The following is a 23,862-nucleotide window of genomic DNA, read 5'->3' on the forward strand; positions in this document are numbered from 1 at the left end:
TTCGCGCACCTGCGGGAACGTTTCCGTCCCCTTGAGTCGCGCTCGAGGTGCTAACAAAACCTGAGCTTCCTTATAAACGCCTCAGTAAGTAGCTTGGGGGTGCAAGTGGGTTCACGCTTATTTTTAGTTTCCTTTAGGGTGCGCTCACGCCCCCCCCCCCAGCAATTAACCCCCCCCCCTCCTTCGGAAAAACAGCCAATGCGCGCAAAAACGTGTCGCTGAGGTTTTAGTTTCCTTGCTAATTAAGGACTTCAGTGTAGACCCTAATATTCACAAAATGCCCATCAATTCGTCCGGGACATGTAGTCCGTACAATAAATTGAAATATTCAAAATCTTCAAATACGCTATATGTTGTCATAAAAATATGTTTTGTTCAATACAAAGGCTTATCGAAAACACATCCAGGAAAAAATGCATTTATACTTGCGTTTTTGTGAACAAGGGAGGGAAAAAAAAACAAGAGTGAAGAGATTAATTTTTGAAGCTCTAACATGATCAATTATGGATGCGTGCGTGCGTGTGTCAGCTACAAGCTTCCATTATGTAGAACAAACTTACGCTTGACCTGTCTGAAGGGTTGCATTATGGGTAAAGAGAGAAAACCAAGGAAAAAAAAAAAGCCAACGCACTTGAAGGTGAAAAGTTCAAGTGTGGCGGCGAGAAAGTACAAGCGAGTACACAAACACAACACACTTAAACACACACACAAACACTAAAACATTAAGTTTTGTCGTTGTCAGGCGGCAACAAGCCGACGGGCCAATGATTCGGCGTGGACCGGTACTGGATCTCACTGGGGAAGGACTTCTACGAGGTGGACCAAGGCCACGGCGAGGACGACGCCTCAGTGGAGGTGCCGCTGAGGCGGAGAAGCTCCTTGCGTAGGTCCGTAAAACTGACATTTGTAGGCTCGCCCTCGTCTTTTGGAAGCCGGCTGATGGCCATTTTAATTTGACTACTTCTTCTATTCCTTCCAGGTATCGGTACTCAGGAAGGCGGCGCTCAGAAGGATCAGGACTTCTGGGCCAATGTATGGCTGATCCAAAGTGTTTCCCAACTCAGCCCAAAACTTTTGTCTCTGTAGTTTTCCACATTGAAGCACATCAGGCAGTAAGAAAGAGCCAAGGATCGTTTGACACTTGGAGATGCTTATTAATTGAAAACAACACGCCGTCAAAGTCACTACGTTTCGGGCCGAGGCGAAGATGTCGCTGCCCCCCGGACGTACTTTTGCCTCCAAAGTGGGAGCCCGGCTCGGAGTTTTCGCCACGATCTTCACAGGCCAGCAAGTAATGAAGTCAGGGGGGAGACCAAGTCGGATGATGAGAGCAACTGCGTGTCAATGCGATGCAACATCAGCTCGCTTCATGGCTCAAAAAAAAAAAAAACTCCAAAACATTCCAGTCAAGAGAGAAAGAAAAGATGAAGCACGCCAGGCTTGCTGTTAAGTTGAAAACGTTTGAACCCTGTATCAAAAATGCTCCAAGCGCAGACGAAAAAAAAGAAAGAAAAAAAGCTAACGATGAGCGATAACATGGAGGCTGAGGGAGACAACATAATAGCGGCTGGTCAATTGAAAGAACATCAGGTCGGGGGGGGGGGGGGGGGTCGTAGCCAAGAGCCATGACCGTGTCTAACCCTGAATGACAATTAAGGTGTTTTTTTTTTTTTTCAGCAATGCAAGGCTGTCATTTTTGAAAGAACAAAGGGTATTTTTTCAAGATGAAAAATCGTACAAGATGAAAGATTGGATTAACTAAAAGCTCTCTTCCGACGGTGGTGACATTGTGAGTGAACGTGCCTCCCCTCATGAAAAATTGAAAGTGACAGTGCTCTTTTCCTCACCGAGGTGAACTTGACCCACTTGGCTAAAAAGCAGCGCCACTGTTGTCGCGCGTGCACGGGCGCGTGCATCCAGCCCGAAATAATTGTAGCAATAATTTCTGGCTTGACTGTACAATATATAACTTAAATTGTTAGCGTTCCTAATTATTTGTCTGATTACGGAGAGGCCTCATTTGCATATGTGTATAATCTGTCACTCCCATTCATACAAATCCGAGCTGTGATATGATGACGTCATAGCCACGCACGCTCCCCATGCACAAAAAAGTCACAATCAAACGTGAGATTCACTTTACGGTTTTGTATGATTTTTTAAAGGTATTCAACAGAGTAAACAATCATTAAATAATATTTGAAAGCTTCAAATGTTTTTTTTTTTTAACGCGACTTTTGCCTGTTGCTTATTTGGCCACACCCACCCGGCTTTTGATTGGTCGAGAAGACCGATGACGCCCCGGCATCGTTTGCAGTCTCTTCCGGCTTCCGGGGCTTCCGGTACTGCTTGTGTTTGTGTACGTAGCTGTTCCGCCGCGCTGTTGTTTGGGTCGTGAGCGAGCGTACGAACGACGGACCTACAACATGGCCGCGTCGTCCAGCGACGACGTGAGGAAGGAGCTGACCTGCGCCATTTGCCTGGACTTTTTCAAAGACCCGGTCATCCTCAAGTGCGGACACAATTTCTGCCGTGTCTGCATCTCCATGCACTGGGACCAAAATGGCTTCGACTACAGCTACCAGTGCCCGCAGTGTCGAACGGTAAATGCTGTGGTTTTTAATTGGCGTGGTGAATCGGCTGTTGGGGGGGGATCAAAAACACAAGTGCTCTTTGATCGCCTTCAAAAGGTCGAAAAGAAGAGCGACATTCTTCATATAGTTACATAGTAGAAGGATGGACTTCATTCATACAGTTCTCCAAGTAGATAAACATTTGTTGCACTTCTTCTAAATGTTCCCTTCAGGTGTTCACCAAGAGGACTTTCACTAAGAACTACCTGGTACAGAACCTAGTAGCCAAGATGGACAGCTTGGATTGCTTGGGTTCGAACCCAAGTCAGAGCCCTGCCAAGGTGAAAGACAAGTGCGAGCTGCACGGCGAGGAGCTCAGGTTGTTCTGCCACGAGGACAACAAGCGCATCTGCATGGCGTGTTGTGAGTCACGCGCGCACAGGTGAAATGTTACCCCACAGACGCGGGACTGAAATCTTGGTCACGGGAAGCTTGATGACCATTTTGTATTTTAGGTATCACAAGATTTGTCCAGTCTCAGAAGTTGTGGATAATTTGAAGGTACATTTGCATTTTTCTCTATTTTCGAGTGATGTAATCTCTACAGTCAGCTGTTTTGTGATGCCTTTTTTGTTGTTGTTGAAGTCAACTTTTTATTTTTATTTTAGGGCGAGTTGAGAAAGCGTCTGAGGGATCTCAACATTTACAAGGCGGACTGCGTCAAAGTCATGACCACCGACGAACGCACCAAAAACGACATCAGGGTACGCCACGCCGAGCGTCTCCTCCGTGTGTCGGCGTTGAAACGTGTCCGCGTGCATTCTTCAGATGAAGAAGCAGCGCCTGAAGGAGAAGGTGGAGGCGGACGTGGGTGCTCTGGTTCAGTTCCTGCTGGACGAGCGTGACACGCTGCTGGACAACCTGGACGCCGAGGAGGCGGCGGCCGTGGCGTCGGTGGACGACAATCTGGAGAGCATCGGCGCTCAGGCGGCCGACGCGACTAAGCACATCGCCGACATCAACCAGCTCCTCAACGGCGACGCCGGCTTCCAGGTCAGCTCCGCTCGCATTCGCTCGTGCGCGCCATGTTACATTTTTAACATCAAGTGCTTTTGTGTCCGTCTGCCTTCAGAGCCTGGTGGACACCTTCAATGAGTAAGTTTTTCCTGTCTACCTTCTCCACTATCCTCCCGTTTTCTGGCATGGTCACCATTTTGGATTTATTGTCATTGTGCGGGTGTACGTCAGAGCGTTGCACCAAACGTACGACGAGGCGAAGCCTGCCGACAGTCCTGCCGAGTTCCCCGACTTCCCTGGACCTTTCCAGCTCATCATGTGGAAGAAGATGATGCACGTTCTGCACACTAGTAAGTCACGGCACTCGACACCCCCCCCCAAACCGGTTTCCATTTGTGACGAAAGCCCGTCCTGCACGCCCAGTGCCCCAGAACCTGACGCTGGACCCGGACACGGCGCACCCCAACCTCTTGATCTCGGACTTCGACACCAAGGTGGAGGAGCTGCGCAATCGCGGGCAGGAGCCCGACCTGACGGTGCGCTTCACGCGCTTTTGCGGCGTGCTGGCCACGGCCCAGTACTCAGGCGGGCAGCACTACTGGGAAGTGGACGTGCGCGACAAGGGCGTGTGGTACCTGGGCGTCACCACCGAGGGCAGCAACCGCAAGGGCTTCGTCAGCCTCACGCCCTCGGCCGGCTACTGGAGCCTGTGCCTGCAGGACCGGCTCTACGCCAACGGGGAGGACGGCCGTGTCCCCGTGGCCGATTACTGGAACTCGCCGCGCGTAGGCGTCTACCTGGACTACGACCGCGGGCGCCTCAGTTTCTACGACGCCGTCACCATGAAGCGCCTCTACATGTTCGACACCTGCTTCGGGGAGCCCGTCTACCCCTTCTTCAGCCCCGGCAAGAACGACCCGGGCAGCCGCCTCTGCATCTGCCACTACTACTGATCTCAAAGGGCAAAGACCACTTTGATGTGGACCCGACTTAACGGGTCGCACGCTTTAATGTGAAAATCTTTGAATACTTAACATTTTCCATTTCATTGTGACTTTTTAAACAAACTCATTTTCACATTTGATTTGTTTTCACAAAGTATTACCAGTAAGCCAGTATCTTTTTTTGTCAATTTATGATGTGCTATTTTTCCCTTAGTATTTTTTTTTTTTTAAACATTCGATTTTTCCCACATTGAGTGCTCACACAGTCATTTTTGTTACTTTTAAAGGTCCAAAAGTGTGTGTGTGTGTTAGTATGTGTGTGTGTATAAATGCTATTTTACTTAAATTGGAGTGTGCTTTTTTTCCAGTTGCCTCCGTGCAACATATACTGTGATGATCTCTGTTGTAAGTTAATGTAACGGACTCAACAGGATTAAAGAAATGAAAGAAAAACATGTTTTTCCTCCATATTTCCATCCATCCATTACAATCAAGCTTTATTAGTCAGGATCGGCAAAACGCAAACTTGAGGATTTTTTTCTCTAACCCTAAAGGAATAATACAGCGATGCTTATAACAATATTATGATAACGTAAAAAAATACGTGACCGTATTGATTTAACAGCAAAATTATATAAAATATTCAACTAAAATATATTTAGTTAAATATATTAAGTTAAATAAAACAAAGGGACTTCCGGTTCGCCAGGAGGCGCCCGCCCAAATTACGTAGAAGGGAACGTAGCGTAGAAGAAGAGTCGGAAGCGGAAGAGTTCCAAAATGTCTGCACCCAAAAGCATCCCCAAAGATGCTCAGGTAATTCCGTTTTTTACCAACCATTTATTAGCGTTCACACGACAGTGTTTAATCCATTGAAATTGTTGAATCTTTATGAGGCGTAGCTCGCTGGATGGCTCAGCCGCAACTTGCGTGCGTTAGCATGCCTGCTGATAACAATAGATAGCGTCTCCTCAGCACAGCCAATGCTAACTTAAAGGCTAAAGTACAAACGATACTAGTTGTTATCACTACTTGGTTGAATAATAGGAGGCTAGGTAACGTTATGTTCGTCTAACTAATTCAGATTTCGGGCTACAAGTATATATCGACATTTTAAGGTCTCATTGACGTGCTAGTAAACGTATTCACCGCGCTAAACTTAGTGTAGAAATGAATAGGCCGTATTTTAAGGTGTATTTTATATACGATTTTTTATTTTATTTTAAGGTGTAAAATTATTTTAAAAAATCAAGAGTACACGTGATAAAAACGAAAAAAAAATTCTCTACGGTGACGTCTAAAATGATTTGTAAAAAAAGATGGAGAAAAGTTATCAAATGATTAACAGTTGTAAAGCGCACAAACTATTTTTGAGGTGAACAGTGTATGTCGCTGGTACTGTACAATATATATATTTTAAGTTGACTTCTAAATCCAACTGCATATTTTTTGGAAGGGAGGAGTCTAACTGTTTTTGGTTTCAGCTGGTGCTGTTTGTAACAAAGTGTACAATATCTTCCCCCCTCCAGGTAATGATGCAGATCCTGAAGGACATGGGGGTCACAGAGTACGAGCCCCGCGTCATCAACCAGATGTTGGAATTCACTTACAGTAAGTTGCCGCCACTGCAGAAAGATGATGCAAGCCCCACCTTGGTCACGCTTCCTGCTCTTCTTAGGATACGTGACGAGCATTATTGAGGATGCGAAGATCTACGCCACGCACGCCAAGAAGTCCACTGTGGATGCTGACGACATTAAACTGGCCATTCAGTGCCGCATGGACCAGTCGTTTACATCGCCACCACCCAGAGATGTGAGAAATCGTTTATTGTGTATTTAGATGTGTCTGCATGATTGCGCATGGTTGCTGAGGGCATTTTGCGTGTCCGTCAGTTCCTGCTGGAGGTAGCCAGACAGAAGAACCAGACACCGCTGCCCCTCATCAAACCGTACACAGGCCCCCGCCTGCCACCGGACCGCTACTGCCTGACTGCCCCCAACTATCGCCTCAAATTCCTCCCCAAGAAGGTTGGGTCGGCCGGCAGGATATCGGCACCCCGCCTCAGCGCCGTCTCCGGCCGACCGGCCACACCCACTCTTGGTGAGTCCTCGCCTACGCCTCCAAGATGGACCGTCCTATTTTTTTTTGGAATGTGTTGTGAGCGATTAACTGAATTGGGATGTGAAATGACTCAACAGAGTAAAACACCTTTTGTATTTTGTAATTCCTGGTTGGGCCTGTTTGGATGGGTGGGGCTAGTACTGACCAGATGCCTCTTTGTAGGGAACGCGTCAGTTCAGCCGGTGGGCGGGGCCAAGGTCGGAACGCCCGTGTCGCTGACGGGTCAAAGGTTTGCCGTGCAGATCCAGCCTCCCTCGCAGAGCGGCGGCACTAAAAGCGGTAAGACGGCACAACACCGATCGGTGCTTTGTTCCGGACAACTCACGGATCGTCCTTTCCCCACAGCGTTGCACGGCACGCCCGCCACCTCCAGCGTGCTCATCAACTCGTCTCTGATGGGCTCCAAGAACATCCTCATCACCACCAACATGGGGGCTCAGAGCGCCGGCAGCGAGTCACTCAAAAGGAAACACCCGGACGACTACGACGCCGTGTGACGACACGCGCAACACATGTTGCCTCACATGTAGGATGCAAGGACACACACAGAAGGACTATTTTTCACACTCTTGCTCACGACATCACAGTAACCCGCCACCCCAATACAACCTTTTTAACTCATTAATGACACAATGAGGTTTTTTTTTTTTTCACCTTTAATCCTAAAAACAATTTCAAATAAAAAAAGAAACCGTGAATGATTATGACCAAGCATTAAAGTCACTTCCTGTTTGTGGCAAAAAGTTAGCGCACACGTTGACACACATCACACGCGTCGCAAAAAAGTTAGCGCACATGCACGACTAAAACGACCACAACGACCAATCACGGCACTGCAAAAAACATGCTCCGCCTCTTTCCCTTCGGGGGCGTGGCCAACCACTGCACAGAGCCAAACGATCAAAAGCAAACAACACAAAGAAAAAGCTGAAGTGTTTTTTTTCCCCCCTATGATGAGCTTGATGCCACAGGAAACACTTCTTACTGGCTGTATGGGATCATGGCACTCAAGAAATTTTGGGACTCTTAGAATGGGGAAAAAGGCAGAGACAGGAAACGAGGCAGAGAACGCCGCTGGATGCTCAGGATTGGGGCGGGGGAATGTTGAAAGTGAGGTGGACGGTAGGCGACGCCCCCCAGCGGGTATCAACAATTCTATACAAGATACCATCCTTACCGCATGATTGGAAAAAAAACATTAAACATTCAAAAGGATTTCAAAACAAAAGCAACGTAGCTTCCTTTTTTTGTTTTTGTTTACGTCCTTCGGAGGATAGCGTTAAGCTTCTTTGAGTAGCGCAGCAAGCCGAGGTTTGAATTGGCAAAAATGGAAAGTCCGTTCAAACATTTATCTTTAAATGAAAAAAAAACAAACAAATGTTTTGGCAAACAACAGCAAATGAGGATTGCGAAGCGCCTCGCGTTTTCAATGCACCTTGCCATTTTTGGTCCAAGATCAGTTTGGGCGCAATATGCCAAGATCCAAAACCTCGATTTACTGTCGTATGCAAAGAATCGCAACAAGCCGATTGGCGAGAAGCCCGTTTGAAAATCCTTCAATCAAATAAAATGCGAAGATGGCGGTGACGCGGCACAACACAGAGGCGACGCCCAAATTTGGTGCCGTCCGTCCGTCCGCCGGGAATGTTAACCTGTGTATGCGTGCGTGTGTGCGTTGTACATGTGCGGAGGCGCGCAGGTGGGCGGCTCGCTCCTAGCAGTCCTCATCTTTGTCGTCCACCACGCCTTTGAGACGCAGCCGGGCGAAGTCCTCGAAAACAAAGTCGTCGTCCTGGGACACGCTGCTGAGGACAGTCGACCCTTAGGCTTACGCGGCCACGCGCACGGGCGACATCTCGACAGGTACTCACTTGGTGTCGAACTCGATCAGGTTGGTGTCGATGGGCGGGTCCGACTCTGGCGCGGCTGACATGCGGGTTAGGGTGCCAGGTTAGCGCATTTGCTAAGTTGGCGCAGGGGCGGCGCACGCGCACTCACCTGACTGCGGACGCGACACGGGGGGGTCGGCCGGTTTCGGGTGCATGAGGATGAACGGCAGTTCCACCGACACGTCGCTGTGGAGTCAGGAGGGACATTTGGGACTGCTCGTCACACACGCTTAAGTCACTCCTTCAGTCACACACAGAGATACACTACCCGCCACGTGAGACCACCAGCTTGACTTTGACCCTGTAGGATACCAGAATGCCCAGAACCTCCTTGTTGGTCACATCCTTGACGCTGAAATACATGCACACACACGTGTCAGCGACAAGTCACTCGTATGTGCGTGTGAGCGGGCGTGCACGTTACATGGTGGAGGAGGCCAGGTTGGTGTCTTCATGTTTGAGCTTCCCGTCCAGCGCCAGGCCTCGCTTCTCGCGGTTCTTGTCCAGGGTCGGCGTCAGCGTGTACACTTTGCAGAAGGTGGAGCTCGACGACACCTGGTCGCTAACACGCGCAACACACGCTCGTTCGCTCCAACCCATGCTCCAATTTGCCGTGCCGTTTTTTTTTTTTCCCGCACACGTGTACTTACTCGGCCTCCAGCTGCGCCACGGGACATTTGTATTGCGCCGTGCTGAACAAACAGATGTCGGCGTACTGACGGACTGCGGGGACAAGGACACGCGGGGTCAAGGGAGAGCTCACTGCAAATCAGTTCATATTTGTGCAATTTCAAATCCCGTCTCGTTTTTAGATCAATAAGACGCTTTTCTGGATGCGGTGCATTGAGGAAAAATATGAATCAATCATTCAAATAGTGACGTCCCGAAAAGAAGATATGAGCGGAAAGGTATCACCCGGTCTTTGACGAGATGCAGATTTTGGAGGCTGACCTGAGATCTTGATCCTCTTGACCGTCTTGGTGGAGTTGTTGGTCACGTGCACGTTGACGCTGATGGGCTCGCCGTGGTAGTACAGCTGTCACACGCAAAGTCGTCACTCGACGTGCCCCCGCCTCGGCCGCGCGCACGTGGGCGTGTGGCGTACCTCCTTGTCCAGCGACGCCTCCAAGTGCAGCGACCTGTCCGACATCAAGAAGCTGCGAGTGGTCTCCACCATGGGCTGAGGTCCCGCCTTCTCCGGAGCGTACTGCACCTTGCGGATCACCAGACGCACAGAGTTCCTGGCGAGGAAAAGGGGAACGTCGGAGGAGGGAGAGCGAGGCCTGCGAGGCTCACGACGAGTCAGTGACTTGAGCGCCGGACGCTCACCTCTTTTGGATCTTCTCCTCCATGTTCTTGGCACAGAATGCTCGGATCTCAAAGTCCACGCCGCACGCCTGCGAGAGCGCACACAAGTCACAGCAACTTCGGTTCAATCAAGACGGTAAGAAAGCAAACGTGCCTGTGCCGGCTGAAATAATATTGATTCTATTTTTTATTTTCTATCCATACAGGGGACGCCTCCAATGCCCCACTTTGGATGTCACTTAATTTGCCTTCAACCTCGAGTTTACCTTGCCGGTGTCTTCAGGTCCAGGCTGCAGCGTGACGGAACATGGAAGATTTTGAGGGATCTGCAACACACACACACACACACACACATTTTAGTGTTGCCTTCTCACACACACTCACAAACTCTCTCACTTACACTTCAATGACACCTTCACACACGCACACAAACCCTCTCATACACACACGGTAACGACATATAAAGGTGGGTGAGGAAAACAAAGTTTGTATTGTATGCACACACACACACGCACAACATGTTGCAGCTTGTCATTGACGCACCATGTCACCAAGCCAACCACTCACGTGAACATGCACATGAAGACCCAGCCAGTGAAGTCCCCATGTGTGTGTGTGTGTGTGTACTCACAGTAAAGTAGAAAGGGTGCGCGTGCTGGCCCAACTTCTTGAGGAGCCGCTCCTGCAGTCGACTGTTGGCTTTGCGCTCATCGGGGACGGGCGGGAAGGCCTGAAACAGGAAGTGACATCACGTAAGCGCGGCTCGCTGGCCGACAAGCGCGGCGGCTTGGCGGCTACCTGGAAGGTGGAGATGTACAGGTCCTTGCGGAAGGACAGACCCAACACGTCCAAGTCCTCGCGGCCATAACGGAAGGCGCAAGTCAGTGTGACGAAGACTTGAAAAAAAAAAGATCAAGAGCAGGAAGTGTGAGCCAGCAGCTATGAGGAAGAACTATAAAATGTCTACCTTTCCGGTCCTTCAGGTACTCTGGATCCACCAAGATGACACCGTCTGTCCACACGGAGACAAATTGGTCACAACAGCGCCGACGAGCGAGGGTCCCAAGTGCGACGCGGGTCACGTGACTCACCGACTGGATCCACGTGGTCTAGGTGGTCCACGAAGTCCCGCTTGCCCAAGTAGACCGTCACCTGTGTGCAATTGCATTGTTACACTACGGAACCTCCAAAATATTTTCCAGTACCTTCTAATCACCTTCCACAGAGTGACTCGAAGCTTACAATTACATTCGAGAACCCTCGAAGGAGCTTATGGCAGCATTTGCCTAATGCCAGCTTTTGTAGACTCACCTTACAGTTTGGACTGGATTTCTTGAAGACTCTAAAAGAAGAGGAGAAAGAAGAATGGGTGAACGGTCATTTGCCAGGAAGCGGCAGACTGAAACAGGAAGTAGCAACTTAAGGTGAGGAGATGTCGCTCTGCTGACTTTGCGCTGTTAGCTAACAGGAAAGATTTTCTGGAAACGGGAAGTCGCTCTTGGACTTTTGTTAGGGGGTGGAGCCAATGCATCCGTGTTGTCACAACGACCAATCATTTCCTTTCTCAAACTAAACAGGAAGTAGCCGCTTGTCAAAGCAGAAGTGTCACAACACATGATTTCGCTTTTTTTTTAACAAATTATAGTCCACATTTCTTTTTTAAATACTTTGATTCATAAGTTCTACGTAATAAATGATCTGGGGCACGGTGTGCACAACACATGATGGATGACACAGCGGGTGGAGCAGGTGACTTTATTCCACCGAGACTTCAAAACAAATATTAAGAGTAAACACGCCGCCGGGTGTTTCTCTTAATATCGTTTCAAGCGTCTTGAGAAAATACTTTCAAGCTGCACACCAACATTCTCCCCATCGTATGTCTTGTTTTTGTCGGTGTGAAAACGCGCCACACGTACGCCAACAGGACAGACAAACTAGTGGCGGCTCAGGCTATATGAATTGATTTCTGTTCCGCTTCGTTTGACCAAGCTTGCACAAAATGACAGATGTTCAACATCCACCCTGGGAATTTGCTCCACTTCCGAAAAGGACCATCCATTTGTGTTTCATGACACTTGTTGTGGCCCTTCCCTACCTTGCAATGGCAGGTAGGGGTGGGGCTACCCGAGGGGTCGCACCTGTGCTTTTAAATTGCCCTCTGTGCTCATTCATTCTCTTGGCTCGACCCCACCAGGTAACACTTTTGGGTTTTTGTCTTCATTTTTTGTTCCACTTATCTTTCATTTGCACCCACGCAGTCATTCGCATTAATGCCCTGCACACTGATTCTTACTCATACTTTCATAGCTTATATATATTTTGTATTGAATTATTATTGTTTGTAAAACAAACCGCATTGATTGGCCGGAACCCTTTGCGTCATTTCCCCACAGTTAGATTTGATTGTGTTGTGACTTGCCGTCGAGGCAGTCTTGTTACTCACTGCAAAACGAACATGTTAAATCAGAAATGCAACCCACGCGACGGAAAGTCAAGATGTGTTTTCCGAGTGGAGCAGAGACGCAGCTGAGGCTAACAGCTAGTCCGCTAGCTAACCCCACCCTGCTGCGCTCGCTGCGCCGAGCTTACCGAGCCCTGCGCAGAAAACGCCACCGATGATCGCTTCGGTATTCAAAGACGACGAACACACGAAGATCACCGTCGCGGCATCACGAACACTCAGTCGGGCCAATGGCGTGATGCTAATTAGCCCGTAGCGGCTAGCCCGCTAGCTCACCTCGTACTCGCCTTGTCGCCCATCTCCACGGCCAGCGGACGTCAAGAAGGACCGGAAGAGACGAGCCCGGACTCGGTCGCTTACGTCGTTTGGCTCTAACGGATATTGTCCCCTTTTCTTTTGTCAGTAGTATGCCAGCGGGCGGTGTTCAACCTTCCATCCGCCTCGGCGAACCGCTAAGCGGGTATGCTAATTTTATTTAGCGCCGCCTGAGTTTGCTGCTACTTCCGCGAGGGCTGCTGCGCTGTTTGCTTCGCTCGCTTGCCGCTGTCGTTTGCGCGCGCGCACACGCGTGCGTGCCCTCCCCTACGTTTTTCGTGCGTGCCGCGGTTGCTGATGATCACGTTGTTAAACGCAGCGCACGACATCAACACGAATTGGCATCAGTGTGCGGTAGCATTGGTGTGCCAACCAAATAGTGGTGCATAGAGATGCGACTCTAATTTGTTTCGTGACCGCGCTCATATCCCAAAACACTCCAATTATTTTCGCCATTGAAATCGATGGGAATTGTTTCGGTCTAGTCCCCACTAAAATGTCATATGAAAGAAAACAAGTTAAACTCCTTCCGTCCCTTATTTTCCTAATTTCTCAAAACATAAAATCGCATTGTGAAATCATATCGTATCAAGCAATTTGGTTGTGTCTGGTGTTGCGGAACGGTGTGTCGTTTCAGCTCGTGTGCAATGTAGTGTTGAGTTTTGCAATATTTTGTTGTGTACTAGTGCATTTGTGTGTATTGCTTGTCATGTGTAGAGTGTCATGTAAGAGATTTGTAATGGCGTGTTGAACTGTGTGTAGCAAAAACTGTGTGCAGTGCAATACACACTATTTTAGAGTTCTTGGAATGGCAGTTACGAATGGCAGAATTGTGTATCGCGAACTATATTGCATGTATAGTGAGTAATGTAGTCTTGCATGGTGTAGCGTATTTTTATTAGCTTTTAAAAAGTCAACATACAAATTCTATGCAATATGATGAATTAAAAAAAAAAAAAAGGGATGTCTTCGCAGAAATCAGATGCGGATGGCGTACGAGTCAGAGTGCGTGACGTAGCGCACCCAGCGCTGGGCGGGTCCGCGATGTTGCGCGGGCGCCAGCCGCAGGAAGCGCACGTGGAGGCCGCTGGCCGTCACTTTGGGGAGCTCGAAGGTCATACCCACCGGACCGACCTCCATTGTGGAGGCGGAGCTTAGGCCGGGAATGTCCAGCTAAGTGAAAATCACTCTCTCAGCTTTTTTGGGAAAACAAAAGTGACACTCGATTGCGCAGAAGCTCTTTTGCGAACCTTGAAGCTGGCCGACAGCTGCGTGCCCCCGGGAAAGCGCGGAATCTTCCAGATGACGGCTCGTTTGTGCGGCTGCAGCTCGGCGCTCTGATCGGGACTGCTGAGCTCCTGCGACAAACTGACAGAATCATCATTTGTCAATCAAATAAGTGTCCTCAAATGTTTGGACTCATTCAAATTGGAACAAATGTGCTTACCTGATGCAGCCTTTGGGTACGCGGACGCTGGCGCTCACGTTGACCGCCGAGCTGCATGCACACAACCCAGTGATGTCGTCACAACAAGCAACGTGTTTTTGTGTATTTGTGTTTGTGACCTTTTGGGCGGCAAGTTGCAGCGTAGCTTGAAGAACATCAGCAGCCTGCGAAGCAAACAACAGGAAGTGGCCGTCAGCGCCTAACCGCTGACTTCCTGTCTGTCGTCCCTCGACACGAGAGGGCCGCATCCTACATGTGCCCTTTTCCGTTACTTCTGTCGATGAGCTTTGCTTTTTGCCGTTGACAGCCTTTTTTGTAATTGTTTTTTTTATTTATTTTTATTTGTATTGACAAAAGAGTTAGGCAACACTTGAGTTCTCTAGAGTGACAGTTAAAGCTAACCTCAAAATGACTTGAGAGTTGCTTTAGTCAATTGTTTACCTTCCTGCGTTGTCTTTCTCAATGGTGGGAAAGAGTCGGAAGGGCGGGGCTAAGGGCAGACGGTCGGCCAGTCGGTACTGCATGACGCTTTGCTTCACAGGGGGTCAAAGGTAAACACGGTAAGAAGTGTCACGCTAGTGTGGACAGACCTCACCTCTCCCTGGCTGGGGCTGAGTCGCAGGATGCGGTGGGCCTCAAAGTCGTCCAGTCGGACCGCCGGGTGGAAGGCGCACTCGTCCACGCGGACCGCCCCGCCGTAACCTGGTCGGGAAAAGGCTGTTGACTCATTTCCTCTTTGCTCGGCGCAAATGTGCCAAAGGGTGGCGGGCGAGCTGACCTGCAAGATGCGAGCTGCCCACGCTGAGGTCCTCGTTGAGGCCGATGCGAATCTCTACCCCAGAGAAACGTGACATTAGTGAACCCCCCCAAGGGACTTGGCGATCACCGAGGTTTTTGCCATCCTCTCGTAATCTGTCGCCCCACTCACCCGAGCAGCCAGGTAGGAAACACTTGACCTTGACCTCACCCTCCACCTCCGCCTTCATCGACATGCCCTACACACAGCACACATGCTCAGTACGCGCACACTCGGCCCTGACTCCGTGGCGCTCTCCACTCACATTGGAGCTCATGACGACAGACATCCTTTCTACGATATCCACAAAGATCTCGCTTTTCCCTCCCTAGATGTGCAGAAGTAGGGATCCAATCAAATCTTGCATTTTCTAAACCTGTTTTGAAGGCAGTACCTGCAAAGGCCTGGTGGCAGCAGAACTGGGTGCCACTTTGCTCTGCTGCGTGTCGGCTCCAAACTGCGGTGGGACAAGAATGACGAGAACATGGAGGCAAGGAAGGGGGGGGGGTGTTGCTGCACGCATGAACGACCACGCACCAGCCCCACATTGGCGAGGTCCAACAAGCTGAAGGGTCGTGACGACTGCGCCTCCGTCTGGATGAAGTTCTTCAGGACGTCACAGGATGTGGACTGCACATAGCCGTAATCCTGCATGCACGTGCAATATCGGCAGATGAATAAACTGCATTTAGTTTATGTATATGACTCACCAGCATCTCATCCAGAAGTTCGTAGATGAGCGCGAAGTTCATCTGCACCGTCTTCTCCGACAGAGCGCCACAGTAATCTTTGATGAGAGCAGCCAACCTGCCAACGAACGCACACCTTCATTCCCTGTGCGCGTTGGGAACCCATGGTTGCCATGGTCATGCACTGCACCTGTTGAGGAAGTCGATGACGGCGAAGGGAGAAGAGTCTGCTGCGGTGGTGGTGGCGACCAGGTACAGTCCTCCCTGCCACACGTGCACGAAGTGGATGCTTCTGTGCGTCTGTGGACATTAGACAAGATTGCATAGTCCCCACCAATGTCTTGAACATGTGCAAAGACAGGTTACCATGACAACAGGAGGTTGGTCTCCAGTCAATGCTGTCACTTTGTCATAAAAAAGGCCGACGGCATCACTCCCGATCTCTCCTCGGACTGCGGGGTGGGGGCGGAGTCAAGGCGACAAGTGGGCAGGGAGAAACCGACAGTTTATTAAGCCACGAGCTCGGTTGCGGAGCAGATGAAAGGCGTTTGGGAAATGTTCATGTTCGCTGAGACCCAGAAAACTCCAATGTGGAGTTCAGATAAAAACTAGTCAGAAATGAACCCCAAATGAACTCAAAGTTTTTCTAATCACAGTTTGTTTCTTCTCTTTCAGTTAACCGAGATAGTACCCACCTAGCTCCAAGGTGATGAAGAGGATGACACTAGGTCAGTTGTGGACAAAAGTGCAAAGCAATAGATTCCATGAAAGTTCTTCAACAAAATGACCCCCAAAAAATTAGTTGGTCCACTGGCTTGAAGGATACAATCTTTATAGACGAGGCGGTCGCCTTTGGATGACAAGATGAAGACCTGCGAGATCATTCTGCAACTGAAACACACTCACCTCCACAAAACTAAACACACCCAAACAAAGATTAACATCACAACACTAGTGATAATTACGTCCGTTTACGCCTGCTTCACTTACCGACTGCGGGCTTGACACACACAAAATGAATGCAAATCAAGGTAATCATTTTACGCTTATCGTGTTTTGAACGAGGCGTCAACAGTCACTTAGCAACATTAAATAAGATAAAATAAGCGACCAAAACGAACGGTGTTGTTGACATATCGTTTAGAAGAAGTCGACACATCCCACAGCACCATCTAGCGTGCAGGCGGACCCCTCCCTTTTATTTTGTACAACTAGTTCAAATGTAAACCCATCTTAAAATTAGCTCGACATGTTTTTTTTTAAATTAACATTTAAATGTACACCTTTACCTTTAGAATTGAAAAAACTGAATGGTATTAACAGTACAGACCTCCAAACAGCAGGTGGCAGGAGGCGCGAACTTTAACCCGGAAGTCATCTGTCTGCAATGCCGAGAACCCCCAACTTCCCTTACAATGAAGTGAGTTTTTTACCATTCTTTTGGTATTAGATCAGATCTACCATACGTGTTTATTATAAGTAAATAGCTTTGTGTGCGTAGTTTGTGTTTGACTGTTTTGCTGTCGCGTTTTATTGGTGATCGATTAACCGGCTAGCCAGTGGTCGCAGAAAGACGAGCTAGCGAGATAAATGAACAAATAACGAGTTTGTGAGTCACTTTTGAGCATCGCTTACACGTTGTTATTCAATTTGGTTGTCGACAAACCCAGCTGAAATGGTAAAATACTACTTGTACTACCAATGATAATACTAGGACGCAAGCATGCTCGACAAAATGGGCCATCACAGAACCTAGAGGATTAATTTTTGTCTTTTTTTTAGTCCACTGACCAAAATAAAGCTGATCAATGAGCTCAATGAGCGGGAAGCTAACCTGGGGATCAATGAGAAGGCTTCTTGGCACAGCGAGTACAAGGACAGCGCCTGGGTATTTATAGGTAAGAAGAGCAAAATGATAAAGTCAATGAACGTCAGCAGCATCTCACTGTCTTCTTGTTCCCTGCAGGAGGTTTCCCGTACGAACTGAGCGAAGGCGACGTCATCTGCGTCTTCTCGCAGTACGTCGTATGCAATCCTGTATTTTTTTAGATCCCGCGCCGGCACGTGCTCTGACGGTTTTGTCCCATCAGATATGGTGAGATCGTCAACATCAATCTGGTGCGAGACAAGAAGACGGGCAAATCCAAAGGCTTCTGCTTCCTGTGCTACGAGGACCAGAGGAGCACCATCTTGGCGGTGGACAACTTAAACGGCATCAAGGTGAGCAGATTAAATTCGTAAGTGGAAGGGACCGCTGTCAACTAAATGGGTTGAATCAAGGAGTGACCGAGCCCACTTTGTTAGATCAAAGGTCGCACCATCCGTGTGGACCACGTCCGGGACTATCGCCCGCCCAAAGACCACGAAGACATTGATGACGTGACGCGGCAACTCAGGGAGCAAGGATGCGCTCCCTCCATCAACCACGACCCGCCTTCCTCCCCGTCACCTGAGGAAGTCATCATCCCAACCAAGAAGAGTAAGAAAGGTGAGCTCATGTCCTCTTTATGTAGGCGTGTGTATTACGCGACATGAGCGTCACGGCTGCTATTTCCTCTACGTGCAGATAAGAAAGAGAAGAAGAAGGAGAAAAAGAAAAAGAAGAAAGCTAGCCGAGAATCGTCATCATCATCATCATCATCCTCTGCTTCTCCTCCTCCTGTTGCTGCCATTCGAGTGAAAGAGGAGAAGGAGGACAGCGTCTATGACAAGTACAACCACAGGAGGGCGCCAGTCAAGGAGGACAGGGGAAATGGAGAGAAGAGGCGAGAAGATGACGAGAGAAGAAAAGGAAACGAGGAAAAAAGGAGACGAGGGGATGACGAAGAGAGAAGGCGAGGAGACGACGAGAGGAGACGAGGAGACGACGAGAGGAGACGACAACACGAGGAGAGAAGATGGCGAGACGACGAGAGGTATAGAAGGTGACCGTGGTGGATTTCCGGAATCTTCTCGTTCATTGTACCGACTGTTTGGGCTTATAAATTGTCTGTTTATTTGATGTTTAAATGATTAAACTTGTGATGACCAAGCACTATTTGTCTTGTTTGGCGACCACTTTAAAAGCATCCGGCATCAGATCATCTATGACAGTGCTTCTCAATTATTTTCTGTTACGCCCCCCCCTAGCAAGAAGAAAACTATTCGCGCCCCCCCTCCCCACCGTGACTATCCTAACTTGTCTTGTAAGTCGTAAAATGTTGCACTGTCGCAAACGTGACAGAAGTAACAATGAGAGCGCCACTCCCCCCTGCTGTAGTAAACGCGCAATTACACTTTATTCTAGTACTGCCAAAAAAAAAGCCTGTTCCCCAGGGTCACACGCGCCCCCCCAGGAATAGCACTGGCCTAGGTGACTGATTCACAATTTGGTTTTGTCTGATATCAGATATTAAATATAGAAAACCAACTGGCTGATTGATTTGTTTTAATTGAGAGGGAAAAAAAACAGCAAAAGCATTTCACTAGCTGACCAGGAGATGGCGACAGCGTGGCATCTGAAGACCATGGATTGTTTGTTCTGCTATAGCCTAGGTGACTGATTTACAATTTGGTTTTGTCTGATATCAGATATTAAATAAAGAAAACCAACTGGCTGATTGATTTGTTTTAATTGAGAGGGAAAAAAAACAGCAAAAGCATTTCACTAGCTGACCAGGAGATGGCGACAGCGTGGCATCTGAAGACCATGGATTGTTTGTTCTGCTATAGCCTAGGTGACTGATTCACAATTTGGTTTTGTCTGATAATAGATATTAAATAAAGAAAACCAACTGGCTAATTGATTTGTTTTAATTGAGAGAAAAAAAAACATCAGCAAAAGCATTTCACTAACTGACCAGGAGATGGCGACAGCGCGGCATCTGAAGACCATGGATCGTTCTGCTATGCCGGTTTAAAAAAACAAAACAAAAACGTAATTAGCTAGGGGTCAAAGGTCAAAGTTTACGGTTCAAAGTTCACCCAGGGGTCAAAGGTCGGTTCAAAGTTCACGGGGTCATGTGCACATTTTCGATTTTTAACTAGAGTTGAAAGTTCAGGGTTCAAAGGTCACCCAGGGGTCACCACGGGGTCACCCAGGGGTCAACGCGGGTTCATGGGGTCACCACGGGGTCACCGCGGGGTCACCGCGGGTTCAAAGTTCAGGGTTCACTTTTTTTTTTTTTTTTTTTTTTAAGTTAACCTTTATTTAACCCAGTGCTTCTCAATTATTTTCTGTTACGCCCCCCCCTAGCAAGAAGAAAACTATTCGCGCCCCCCCTCCCCACCGTGACTATCCTAACTTGTCTTGTAAGTCGTAAAATGTTGCACTGTCGCAAACGTGACAGAAGTAACAATGAGAGCGCCACTGCCCCCTGCTGTAGTAAACGCGCAATTACACTTTATTCTAGTACTGCCAAAAAAAAAAGCCTGTTCCCCAGGGTCACACGCGCCCCCCCCAGGAATAGCATTGGCCCCCCAAGGGTGGCGCGCCCCACTATTTGAGAAGCACTGGCCTAGGTGACTGATTCACAATTTGGTTTTGTCTGATATCAGATATTAAATAAAGAAAACCAACTGGCTGATTGATTTGTTTTAATTGAGAGGAAAAAAAAACAGCAAAAGCATTTCACTAGCTGACCAGGAGATGGCGACAGCGTGGCATCTGAAGACCATGGATTGTTTGTTCTGCTATAGCCTAGGTGACTGATTCACAATTTGGTTTTGTCTGATATCAGATATTAAATATAGAAAACCAACTGGCTGATTGATTTGTTATAATTGAGAGGGAAAAAAAACAGCAAAAGCATTTCACTAGCTGACCAGGAGATGGCGACAGCGTGGCATCTGAAGACCATGGATTGGCGCGCCCCACTATTTGAGAAGCACTGATCTATGACATGCGTGCAGTTTCTTTTAGGCCCCGCCCACCCGAGCATCTTCCTGCTCAATTAACTCCCACTCACCTTCGAGGTTGTCCTGGAGGAACGAGGTGTCGCATCTGGGCTACACAAGCTCCACAAGCTCCACACACTTTTTTTTTCCAACAATGTAAAATTTGGACCCTGAAAACAAGACAATCAAATGTTTCAACATTGAGATTTTAAAGATGTAAGAAGACTTTTCCACCAGAGGTCGCCAAAGATGAGTTACTTTGCTCCCTCATCCAAGCAAACAGTCCAGCAAGAGATGAAGGCCAACGTGAGTCATGTTACGAACTTGAAGCACATAATGAGAATCACTGATCATTCAAATAAAAAAAAGAGAGTAGGCAATTGAAAAGTAAAAGGCTTTTTTTTTTAAAAAAAAAAAAAAAAAAAAAAAGACTAAAATAAGCAGTTGAAAGGTAAAATGCGTTTTGTGTGTGTGTGCGTCCCCAGCGTATCAATCCATTTAACGCTAATCCTTTAATCTGTTTTGCAAAATTTACGATGTAGGATTAATTTGAAGGAGGATGACCCTTTGATGAGGGGGGGAGGAAGAGGAGGAATGCGACCTCCTCGTTCATCAGCGACTCGTTCGCTCTCGCAGCAGAACTCATCTTCGTCTCGTCAACCAGGAGGAAGAAAATAAGGATGACGAGGAAGATGGCCAAGGAGTGCGGCTCCTACCTCGTGTTTCTTCTCCTTTTTCTCCCTGGTAAGACAAACTTTTATTTTGCGCAACTTTCTTTTCCTTCGTGTTTTTCTTTTTTTCTTAACGCCAACCCTTCTGGAATTTAGGAGATTTTTCCTCGATTATCTGTAGATGTCATTTGAGAAGATTTAAATATTTCGCATGCGGGAAAGGGGTCCCTCAAGGATCCATTTCGGGCCACATTTTGTTGCTTATATTTGAACAAAGAAGGGGATGTCTCGTGGATGATTTTGACTTTTCTTGTTGTGGGGGATGAAGGGTGACGCGCATGCGCGATCCACCTCATGTCCATGTTTGTACATGAAGCTCTAACGACCGGGACTCACTTGTCATATTTTATCTGAAGGTCCTTGAAATGATCACGCTGCCTTGTATGTGCAACAACGCCTTCACAATCGACAAACCACCCTACAATTTTGGAACTCATCCTGATGTCTTACTCTTATGTTGTGACATGTCAGTGCGTCGTGACCTCACTTCCTGTGTGTGCGCAGCGTGCCAGTCGGCGCACGGCCGCTACGCTCACAAACTGCTGCGCGACCTATTGGCCAACTACACCAACGCCTTGCGGCCGGTGGCAGACACGGAGCACGTCATCAACGTGACTCTGCAGGTCACGCTGTCGCAGATCATCGACATGGTGACCGCGGCACGCTCGTACGACAATACCCACTCTGTTCAGGCTGATGTCTACATGCGTATGGTTCTCCAGGATGAGAGGAACCAGATCCTGACGACCTACCTGTGGGTACGGCAGGTGTGGATGGACGCCTTCCTGGCGTGGAAGAAGGACGACTACGACGGGCTGGACACCATCCGCATCCCGAGCAGCTACGTGTGGCGGCCCGATATCGTCCTGTACAACAGGTCAGTTGGATGAGTTGTTGCAGAGAGCCAAGGGAGGCTGCGCTTGATGAAGAAGATTGCAGAAGAAGAGCCTCTGCTCCAGCACTTTTTAGGCTGCTTGCAATTCTGCAAAATGCACTGACTCGTCGAGGCGTTCTTTTCTACCGCAGCGCCGATGACGAGTTCTCCAGCTCCATGGAGACCAACGTGGTTCTGAGGCACGACGGTCAGGTGATGTGGGACCAGCCGGCCATCACCAAGAGCTCATGTTCGGTAGATGTGGCCTTCTTCCCCTTCGACGTGCAAGAGTGTCATCTCACGTTCGGCTCCTGGACTCACAACGGCAACCAGATGGACTTGTTCAATGCCTTGGACAGCGCCGACCTGGCCGACTTCATCCCCAACGTGGAGTGGGAGGTAAGCCTGGTTCTGTGAAACTAAAAAAAAAAAGCCTTTTAAATGTAAGGCAGCAGCTCCACTTCTTCCCGGCAGATCCTGGGCATGCCCGCCAAGAAGAACGTGATCCTATACGGGTGCTGCTCGGATCCGTACCCGGACATCACCTTTACCTTGCACCTGAAGCGGAGGTCCTCCTTCTACATCTTCAACCTGCTCCTTCCTTGCATGATGATCTCCTTCCTGGCCCCGCTGGGCTTCTATCTGCCGGCCGACTCCGGAGAGAAGGTCTCGCTGGGGGTCACCGTCCTGCTGGCGCTCACCGTCTTCCAGCTGCTGGTGGCCGAAAGCATGCCGCCGTCCGAGAGCGTCCCGCTCATCGGTGAGTCCGCCCGAAACGCTTTGCCGCCCGCTGCAAGGGCTCACGCCATCTCGTCGTGTTTAATGTGGCAGGAAAGTACTACATCGCCACCATGCTGATGGTGACGGCGTCGACGGCGCTCACCATTTTCATCATGAACATCCACCACTGCGGCCCCGAAGGACGCCCCGTGCCGGCTTGGGCCGAACGCTTCATCCTCAAATATTTGGCCCGCGTGTGTTTCGTGCACGAGGCGGGGGAGGCGGACGAGAACCCGCGGGAGGAATCCGACGGCAACAAGTCCAACGGGGAGGCGCGTGGGTGCGACAGGAGCGTGCAGAAAGATGACACCTTCGTCGTCCTGGAGGAGAGCGCAGACAGCGGCGATGGCGAGCGGTCGGGAGGTGTGGCGGAGAGCGGGAAGGAGGCGTGCGGCGTGTGTCAACATCAGCGAGGACTGCGCAGCAACGTGGAGTACATCGCCAGCGCCTACCAGGACCAACGCATCGCGCAGGTGCGCGTTGGGGAATGGAGGAAGCTGGCCAAGGTCATGGATCGATTCTTCATGTGGCTCTTCTTTATCATGGTCTTTATCATGAGCGTCCTCATCCTGGGCAAAGCCGTCTGATGCGCACTTCTGACCACTGCCAATTAGTCACGTGACAAATTAAACATGTCCCCCAAATCCCTGATTGTTTTTTCTTTACACACGTCCATGTCTTGCGTGGTCATGTGCCCTCCATGGTGGCAGATGTTCATGTCTGTAGTCATGTGACCTTCACCGTATCGCGTATGTTGCTTGAATTGGTACGCCATTTAAACAAAAAAGGAGCGCTCGCGCCTCCTGCTGGTGGCCGACGAGTAACCGTGATGTCGTAATTCGGCTTGCTGTTGTCTTAACTTTGCAACATTTCACATGTGCTTACTCGTCCACCCCTTGTCTGTCCTGCCTTCTCTGGCATCAAGGTTCAAATTCCATTAGGCTCCTCCTCGATTTCCTCTCCGGCTTGACGGGAACAAGCTGCTCTTCATCATAGTCATCCTCACCACCCCCACTACAGTGAGTGTCATTTTTTT

The 23,862-nt window shown here is 49.0% G+C and overlaps 5 protein-coding genes and 2 long non-coding RNA genes across 8 annotated transcripts; 4 read left to right on the top strand and 3 right to left on the bottom strand.

Moving 5' to 3' along the window:
- Window positions 1–755: 755 nt before the first annotated feature.
- Window positions 756–1,450, top strand: LOC133167989 (uncharacterized). The gene is made up of 2 exons (XR_009718133.1): window positions 756–887; window positions 980–1,450. It is a non-coding gene; the product is annotated as an uncharacterized LOC133167989 (long non-coding RNA).
- Window positions 1,451–2,329: 879 nt separating this feature from the next.
- Window positions 2,330–4,987, top strand: trim47 (tripartite motif containing 47). Its single transcript, XM_061299092.1, has 8 exons — window positions 2,330–2,603; window positions 2,807–3,015; window positions 3,089–3,134; window positions 3,242–3,337; window positions 3,402–3,626; window positions 3,706–3,728; window positions 3,822–3,940; window positions 4,014–4,987. Exons 1-8 carry the CDS (start codon window positions 2,427–2,429, stop codon window positions 4,541–4,543), a joined length of 1,425 nt encoding a protein of 474 aa, XP_061155076.1. The 5' UTR covers window positions 2,330–2,426; the 3' UTR covers window positions 4,544–4,987.
- Window positions 4,988–5,269: 282 nt separating this feature from the next.
- taf9 (TAF9 RNA polymerase II, TATA box binding protein (TBP)-associated factor) lies at window positions 5,270–7,377 on the top strand. Its single transcript, XM_061299149.1, has 6 exons — window positions 5,270–5,350; window positions 6,064–6,145; window positions 6,213–6,349; window positions 6,430–6,637; window positions 6,821–6,937; window positions 7,004–7,377. Exons 1-6 carry the CDS (start codon window positions 5,315–5,317, stop codon window positions 7,153–7,155), a joined length of 732 nt encoding a protein of 243 aa, XP_061155133.1. The 5' UTR covers window positions 5,270–5,314; the 3' UTR covers window positions 7,156–7,377.
- Window positions 7,378–8,022: 645 nt separating this feature from the next.
- LOC133167947 (arrestin red cell) lies at window positions 8,023–12,891 on the bottom strand. Of its 2 annotated transcripts, none has more exons than XM_061299119.1 (16): window positions 12,596–12,891; window positions 11,167–11,197; window positions 10,947–11,007; window positions 10,823–10,867; window positions 10,654–10,751; window positions 10,487–10,585; window positions 10,122–10,181; window positions 9,877–9,944; window positions 9,653–9,788; window positions 9,499–9,583; window positions 9,198–9,270; window positions 8,972–9,109; window positions 8,816–8,899; window positions 8,657–8,733; window positions 8,530–8,584; window positions 8,023–8,460 (listed from the first exon to the last, which is right to left on the bottom strand). In XM_061299119.1, the coding sequence occupies exons 1-16, from the start codon at window positions 12,616–12,618 to the stop codon at window positions 8,373–8,375; spliced, it is 1,221 nt and encodes a 406-aa protein (XP_061155103.1). In that variant the 5' UTR covers window positions 12,619–12,891; the 3' UTR covers window positions 8,023–8,372. The 2 variants fall into 2 exon arrangements, with proteins under 2 accessions (XP_061155103.1, XP_061155102.1); XM_061299118.1 differs by having other exon boundaries at window positions 8,023–8,463.
- A 721-nt stretch (window positions 12,892–13,612) lies between these two features.
- ap4m1 (adaptor related protein complex 4 subunit mu 1) lies at window positions 13,613–16,745 on the bottom strand. The gene is made up of 16 exons (XM_061299099.1): window positions 16,557–16,745; window positions 16,393–16,482; window positions 15,933–16,018; window positions 15,757–15,866; window positions 15,588–15,684; window positions 15,415–15,525; window positions 15,272–15,334; window positions 15,143–15,205; window positions 15,010–15,076; window positions 14,860–14,913; window positions 14,677–14,783; window positions 14,523–14,614; window positions 14,201–14,245; window positions 14,082–14,132; window positions 13,885–14,002; window positions 13,613–13,807 (listed from the first exon to the last, which is right to left on the bottom strand). The coding sequence occupies exons 2-16, from the start codon at window positions 16,448–16,450 to the stop codon at window positions 13,613–13,615; spliced, it is 1,317 nt and encodes a 438-aa protein (XP_061155083.1). The 5' UTR covers window positions 16,451–16,482; window positions 16,557–16,745.
- rbmx2 (RNA binding motif protein X-linked 2) lies at window positions 15,525–18,598 on the top strand. The gene is made up of 8 exons (XM_061299138.1): window positions 15,525–15,818; window positions 16,242–16,294; window positions 16,907–16,986; window positions 17,349–17,464; window positions 17,533–17,584; window positions 17,657–17,786; window positions 17,871–18,054; window positions 18,133–18,598. The coding sequence occupies exons 3-8, from the start codon at window positions 16,982–16,984 to the stop codon at window positions 18,492–18,494; spliced, it is 849 nt and encodes a 282-aa protein (XP_061155122.1). The 5' UTR covers window positions 15,525–15,818; window positions 16,242–16,294; window positions 16,907–16,981; the 3' UTR covers window positions 18,495–18,598.
- A 384-nt stretch (window positions 18,599–18,982) lies between these two features.
- LOC133167988 (uncharacterized) lies at window positions 18,983–23,747 on the bottom strand. The gene is made up of 3 exons (XR_009718132.1): window positions 22,598–23,747; window positions 21,925–22,465; window positions 18,983–20,611 (listed from the first exon to the last, which is right to left on the bottom strand). It is a non-coding gene; the product is annotated as an uncharacterized LOC133167988 (long non-coding RNA).
- Window positions 23,748–23,862: the final 115 nt, after the last annotated feature.

This window comes from Syngnathus typhle, linkage group LG15, assembly GCF_033458585.1.
Source record: "Syngnathus typhle isolate RoL2023-S1 ecotype Sweden linkage group LG15, RoL_Styp_1.0, whole genome shotgun sequence".
Lineage (NCBI taxonomy): Eukaryota > Metazoa > Chordata > Actinopteri > Syngnathiformes > Syngnathidae > Syngnathus > Syngnathus typhle.

Bases quoted from the DNA above. Each gene is read 5' to 3' on its own strand.
- trim47 (XM_061299092.1), top strand. From the start codon at position 2,427: ATGGCCGCGTCGTCCAGCGACGACGTGAGGAAGGAGCTGACCTGCGCC. The intron at 3,135-3,241 runs GTACATTTGCAT...TTTTTATTTTAG, and splicing joins AAGTTGTGGATAATTTGAAG to GGCGAGTTGAGAAAGCGTCT. The intron at 3,338-3,401 runs GTACGCCACGCC...TGCATTCTTCAG, and splicing joins GCACCAAAAACGACATCAGG to ATGAAGAAGCAGCGCCTGAA.
- taf9 (XM_061299149.1), top strand. From the start codon at position 5,315: ATGTCTGCACCCAAAAGCATCCCCAAAGATGCTCAG. The intron at 5,351-6,063 runs GTAATTCCGTTT...TCCCCCCTCCAG, and splicing joins GCATCCCCAAAGATGCTCAG to GTAATGATGCAGATCCTGAA. The intron at 6,350-6,429 runs GTGAGAAATCGT...CGTGTCCGTCAG, and splicing joins CATCGCCACCACCCAGAGAT to TTCCTGCTGGAGGTAGCCAG.
- LOC133167947 (XM_061299118.1), bottom strand. From the start codon at position 12,618: ATGGGCGACAAGGCGAGTACGAG. The intron at 11,008-11,166 runs GTGAGTCTACAA...AATTGCACACAG, and splicing joins AATCCAGTCCAAACTGTAAG to GTGACGGTCTACTTGGGCAA. The intron at 9,271-9,498 runs GTCAGCCTCCAA...TTGTCCCCGCAG, and splicing joins CAAGAGGATCAAGATCTCAG to TCCGTCAGTACGCCGACATC.
- ap4m1 (XM_061299099.1), bottom strand. From the start codon at position 16,450: ATGATCTCGCAGGTCTTCATCTTGTCATCCAAAGGCGACCGCCTCGTC. The intron at 15,077-15,142 runs GTGAGTGGAGAG...TGCTGTGTGTAG, and splicing joins CTGTCGTCATGAGCTCCAAT to GGCATGTCGATGAAGGCGGA. The intron at 14,246-14,522 runs GTAAACAATTGA...TTTGCTTCGCAG, and splicing joins GAGAAAGACAACGCAGGAAG to GCTGCTGATGTTCTTCAAGC.
- rbmx2 (XM_061299138.1), top strand. The intron at 17,465-17,532 runs GTAAGAAGAGCA...TGTTCCCTGCAG, and splicing joins CAGCGCCTGGGTATTTATAG to GAGGTTTCCCGTACGAACTG. The intron at 17,585-17,656 runs GTACGTCGTATG...TTGTCCCATCAG, and splicing joins GTCATCTGCGTCTTCTCGCA to ATATGGTGAGATCGTCAACA.